Genomic DNA, 5,870 nt, shown 5'->3' on the forward strand with positions numbered 1-5,870 from the left:
GTGCACCTGCCAAGGAGGAAACACACACAGATTGAGGAATATTTCTTGGATCACCCGGATGGTATGGGACAGAAGCTGCTGAGTTACCATTTGCAACTCTGCAAGTGATCAGTAAATTCACACCTCCACAATCTCCTGCATTACCCTCTGCAAGTGCTCAGTAAATTCACACCTCCCCAGTCTCCTAAATTACCCTCCGAATGTGGTCAGTAAATACACACCTCCACAATCTCCTACATTACCTTCTGCAAGTGGCCAGTGAATACACAACTCCACACTCTCCTACATTACCTTCTGAAAGTGGTCAGTAAATATACAACCCACAATCTCCTACAATACACTCTGCAAGTGCTCAGTAAAGACACAACCAACAATCTCCTATAATACCATCTGCAAATTGTCAGTGAATTTGCAACTCCACAATCTCCTTCATTACACTCTGGAATGATCAGTAAGTACACAACACCATAATCTCCTACGTTGCCTTCTGCAAGGGGTCAGTGAATACACAACTCCACAGTCTCCTACATTACCCTCTGCAAGTGCTCAGTAAATACACAACTCCACAATCTCCTATAATACCATCTGCAAGTGGTCAGTGAATACACAACTCCACACTCTCCTACATTACCCTCGGCAAGTGGTCACTGAATACACAATTCCACAATCTGCTACATAAGCAATACTACTGTATTCATGATGTTGACATGTTCATGTCCTGTCGTTCAGCCTAGAGGTCTCTTTCCATTTGTTTGGCTATTCTATTCTCTTTCCTTAAGCATTCAAAAACTGATTTCACAATTCCTATGGTTTGTTCCTAGGCCCTATTTCTATTGCTTCACACGGTGGGTTATAAGGAAACCATATCGCTTACCATGTTACTTTCAGCACAAAGCTACGAGGCTGGTGAATAAATGCTAATTATGTATTCAGCCTGACCACTGGGTTCGAGCATAATGCATACTGGCACACTTCCTCCTCTTCTCTCCAATTTTGGAAAATCTTGCTCCTTTCCCTTTTATTTTTGCACACTGCATTGCTTTTTGTAGCACTTGGTAAGCTGTTTTCCACTCGTCTTTGTTCACATTGTACTCAAATGATCATCTCTTCGTTTCTAAATGCAGCGAAATGAGAGATTCATTCACATTTAACTCTCCTGATACTGATTGCTCTCAGTGCTGCCATGTCGTTCTCTGAAATGGCGGCTCTGCAGTCTCCCTGCTAACATTTCAGGGGCTTCTATCAGTGCTAGAAAACATCCACAACTGCGGATTTAGACAGAGTCAGTCCTTCTCACAGAGACGAGAAACAGGAAAAATGTGTGCACTGAATAGCTAGCTCTCAAGGGGTCCCCATCCTAGGGGCTGGGAAGGAAAAACGCAGCAGCTGGCGAGGGAGGGGCTGCGAATGTGCACAGGAGAACGCCATAATTGCTCTCCTAGTCTCCAGTGACAGTTATCTGCAGCATCACCAAAATTTGCCAGGAATCGAGTGTCCTCCCAGTTGTCTGCAGTCATCTGCATTAGCCCCTAGGGGAGCTAGGTTCAATCCCTGTGCTTTGGACTACAGATGCCCCCCACCTTAAGAAGCACTGCAGAGGTAGTCGGATCTGTGACTTTGAAACCAGCCTGGTCTACAAGAGCTAGTTCCAGGACAGCCTCCAAAGCCACAGAGAAACCCTGTCTCGAAAAACAAAACAAACAAACAAACAAACAAACAAACAAAAAAGCAGCAGCGGCATTGCAGAGGCAGTCGCCTGGGTCTGCCCAGAGACACGCCTGCGCAGTAGCAAACAAGAAGGTTTGTGGACCCTGCAAGGGCTCTGCAGACAGTCTGGGGTCCAACCACGGACCACTCTGTGCCAGGGCCCGCCTCTGCTCACACGCACTTCCGTTGACGCCTTGGCACTGACAGCCTGTGAGCTCAGTCGACCCAGCAAAGCCCAGCCGACCCCGCCAAGGAGAGAGTCAGACCGATCAGGCACAAAGCCAGGCCACACTGCCACGAGCCCAGCGGAGAGAGCGCAGCGCCATGAACCGCCGGGTGTTGTTGAATATGCCCTCCAAATCCTGGAGCCACAGGCGTCGCAGACGTTTGGATAACCCCATCCCGTTCCCTGAGCTGTATGATGGTGACACCGAACGCCTCCCGGAGTTCATCGTGCAGACGGGCTCCTACATGTTCGTGGACGACCAGGTCTTCGACACCGATGAGCTCAAGGTGACCTTCCTGATTACCCGCCTCAAGGGCCAGGCCCTGAAGTGGGTGATCCCCTACATCGAGAAGGACAGCCCCCTGCTCAAGGATTACAGCGGCTTCCTGGCCGAGATGAAGCGGGTGTTCGGGTGGGAGGAGGATGACGACTTCTAGGCCGCTAGGTCTCCTCCGGGCCTGGGGCGGGGGCTCCGGGAGGGTGGGCTGTGCCATGAGATTCTCCGCAGCCAGGGTCGCCTAGCCCTGGGAGCCCTCCCACTGCGCCTCCCTTCTGCCTGAGTCCCCAAGATCTCGAATGCTCGCCCCTCTCTCCTCCTGTGTCCTTTGTTTCAAGAATAGCTCCCCAGGCTCCCGCTGCTGTCCCTGTAGGGCCTGGCTCTGGAGAGCACCAGGCCTCCCTGTGCTGACAGCCCTGCCCCTCCCATGAACATTTGGACTCTCCCCTGGTCTCCAACTGCAAGATGGGCTCCTGTCACATAATGGACAGATCATCCGCCCCCGGACGCCATCCACTGCCTCCTGCCTGGTGGAAAGCCTGCACCTGTCTGCTCACAAGGCCTACCCTCCTGCCGCCGCCATTTCAAGCCTCTGCCCACCATCTGTGAAAGGACTGCTGCCCTTTACTGATCTGGACTCACATGGGAGGGAGGTACCTGAGCTGCCCTCAGCCCGTGGACATTGCTTGATTCACCTTCAGTGGGACCCATTCCCTCCCTGCTCCCAGAGACCTCTTGTCTCTCATGTTTTCACATGGACCAGTTCGTTTTCCCGAGAATCCAGTTGTTTTTTTTTTTTCTGAATTCACAGCTGTCTCTCTGGTGTGTGTGCCTTTGTTCCACACAGTAACCCCTGTGCTCTTTCCAGGTTGTCTGCTGTACTTGTGCAAAAGCCTCTTCAATAAATGTCAGATGCTATTTAAAAACAAATGGTAGTCTTCCTTGGCATAGCATCTTACAGTTCCCACCCCCACACACCCACCCCACCCCCACCCCTGCAGCTGCCTGAAGCTGTGATCCCTTTCTTGTTCAAGAGGTCTGCATGGCCTGCTGTTGATTCTTCCTGAATATTGCAGATGTTTGATTCTGCTGGTATCCAGGCTGGTGGAAGCCTTACTGACAGGCAAGTATGCAGTCCTCTGGAGATGGACATAACCTAGGTTTCCCCGTGGCACGGTAAAAAGTCATAAACGTGCCTTTTGGTGAAATGGTTCCACATAACTCTGATAGAATAATAGCCAATTTATAAACCAAGAATTCAAATAAAACTAAGAATTTGAAAATGGTTTAACCCATCATCCAGGTATCTAACAGAATTGAAGTGGTGCTTTATAAAGCCTTGGACATATATGGTACCTTGCTTCACAGGCAGTGAAGAAAAGGTGCCAAATTGTGCTTGTTTATTTAGGTTCAGATCTTATTGATGACATCAGTGGTGGTAATAAATGGCCTATCTTTGTAGTGGGCAAGGAAAAGTAGTGTTAGTATTTTTAAGCACCCCAATACAAGAAGATGATCATCAAATTAGCTTTCTGTATCTAAACACACTCTGAAAGCTGGACCATGGTGGTGTAAGCCTTTAATCCCAGTGCTTTGGAGGCAGAAGCAGACAGATCTGTGTGAGTTTAAGGCCAGCATGATCTAGTTCCAGGACAGCCAGAACAGTTACACAGAGAAACAACTGTCTGGAACAAAACAAAACAAAGAAAAAGAAAACAACCAATTAAACAAACAAAGGAAATACACCATTTTTCCTGAACATTAATCAACGAGCAATTTGATATTTCATTTCCTCAATTAAAGAGGTAACTCTTGCCATTCTCACACTCAGTAGTCCATATGGCTGTGCCAGGAGTGTGTGTTAGGTTATGTCATAGTTTTTTTTTTTTTTCTCAGACGTAGTGGTGCTGGTAACTTGTACTTTGAAATTTCCAAAGGAGAGAGTATTATTCAAATCAAAGGGAGAATTAAAACTTTTATGAAATGGGGTCTGTGATATACAGGGTTTTACAATATGTGAAACATAGGCTTGTAGCCTGGCAGTGGGGTGGTGGCACACACCTTTAATGCCAGCACTGGGGAGGCAGAGGCAGGCAGAGCTCTGTGAGTTCCAGGCCATCCTGTTCCACAGTGTGAGTTCCGGGACTCCCAGGGCTGTTACACAAAGAAACTCTGCCTTAAAAAGCAAAAAGAAAACAGAAAAGCAGAAAAACCAAATCCAAACTTCAAACAACAACAAAAAACACAGGCTTTTAGAAACATCACAGTAAAAAGCATATCAGAGTGTTTGGGTTTAATCCCCAGTACTATTAAAACAATAGAAACCTTACTCAGTTTGTGGGCTAATTAAAGATGCCCTCATTCATCCTTGTTGACAAGGTATGAAGGATGGTTGTGTTAAACTTAGGCTCACATAGATGTCCCGGAGAAGATTTGAGAACTGGTTGGAAACATCTTACGGAGTCTGGCACATTTCCTGTGATCTACCTGTCTCTTGAGGTGAGTGGGGTGGCTAGGGATCTCTTGGCAATCCTTAGAGACTATTAGTTACCTCCCATCCTCTTCAACAGCAATGCACTGGCTTCCCTTGTGCCAGAGAATTTTTCTAAGCTACATGAGTCCTGTTGTGCAAAGGCTTCTTGCTTTCTGCAGGTATCTTGCAGACATAAAAGCCAGCCACACTAGTTAGCTATAGAAGCTAGGTGGTGGTGGTATACGCCTTTATTCCCAGGATTTAGGAGACAGATGTAGACAGATCTCTGATAATTCAAGGCACCCTGGACTACATGAAATTGATACAGTCTAAAAGGGGAAACAGCTCACACAAATGTGATCTCAACATTGGGATCCCACGCCTCTAATCCATGGACTTGAGTGGTGTAAAAGGAAGAAATAAAGGGTCTCGTGTGGCAACTATTCTCCAGGCATGTTGAAGAGAGCATGGCAGTTTAGGAGAGCAGTGTAGTCTGGAGATGCAATCTGAGGTTCATTGGATCGCCCCTTTGTTCTGAGCATTTGTAGAGGGGAGAGCTCCCTAGTGGCTGGCTGTTTGCTTGTCTGATCTTCAGGTTGAAACCCAGTATCTGTCTCTGAGTTTTTATTTTTCATGTTGCAAAGAGGTAGGCATATCTGTGCCTTTCAGGCCAGACTGGTCTATGTAGTGTGTTCCAGAATAGCCAGGGCTTTATAGTGACTCACCCTGTCTTGAAATTAAAAATAGCAAACAAATTACGAGAGTTCAAGATTATTCTTGTGTACATAGCAAATTTGGGACCAGCCTGGGCTACACAAGATCTTGTCTTTAAAAAGGTGTGGGGAAGGACCACAAGCAAAGCATAGAAAAAGAATGAAAGAGTGCTATTATGGCACCTGCTATTTACAAAGGAGGAAAAGGGGTGAGCAGGCAAAGTACTGGTCATGCAAGCCTGAACTTTGTCATCACCTCAACTCCAGCACCCAAATGCACATAAATGTGTAAAAAGAAACAACTGTACAGATTTGCCCTTTGACCTCCACATGCATGTGTTCTGTGGCACACAAACACACACAAATCATGGCCATATGAACAGTAGTAATAATTTAAAATAGAGGAAGGAGAAAGGAACACGGGTCGGGATATTTTGAATCATTTCTAGGCCTTAGATTGAGCTGTGATTAGTG

The 5,870-nt window shown here is 46.9% G+C and overlaps 1 protein-coding gene across 2 annotated transcripts; it reads left to right on the top strand.

Moving 5' to 3' along the window:
• Nucleotides 1-1,796: 1,796 nt before the first annotated feature.
• LOC100750952 (retrotransposon Gag-like protein 8C) lies at nt 1,797-3,140 on the top strand. 2 transcript variants are annotated; one of them, XM_035450099.1, is made up of 2 exons: nt 1,797-2,220; nt 2,549-3,140. In XM_035450099.1, exons 1-2 carry the CDS (start codon nt 2,032-2,034, stop codon nt 2,639-2,641), a joined length of 282 nt encoding a protein of 93 aa, XP_035305990.1. In that variant the 5' UTR covers nt 1,797-2,031; the 3' UTR covers nt 2,642-3,140. The 2 variants fall into 2 exon arrangements, with proteins under 2 accessions (XP_035305990.1, XP_027287893.1); XM_027432092.2 differs by having other exon boundaries at nt 1,801-3,140.
• Nucleotides 3,141-5,870: the final 2,730 nt, after the last annotated feature.

Source organism: Cricetulus griseus, chromosome X (genome assembly GCF_003668045.3).
Source record: "Cricetulus griseus strain 17A/GY chromosome X, alternate assembly CriGri-PICRH-1.0, whole genome shotgun sequence".
NCBI lineage: Eukaryota > Metazoa > Chordata > Mammalia > Rodentia > Cricetidae > Cricetulus > Cricetulus griseus.

Coding starts and splice junctions, on each gene's coding strand:
- LOC100750952 (XM_027432092.2), top strand. CDS start 2,032: ATGAACCGCCGGGTGTTGTTGAATATGCCCTCCAAATCCTGGAGCCAC.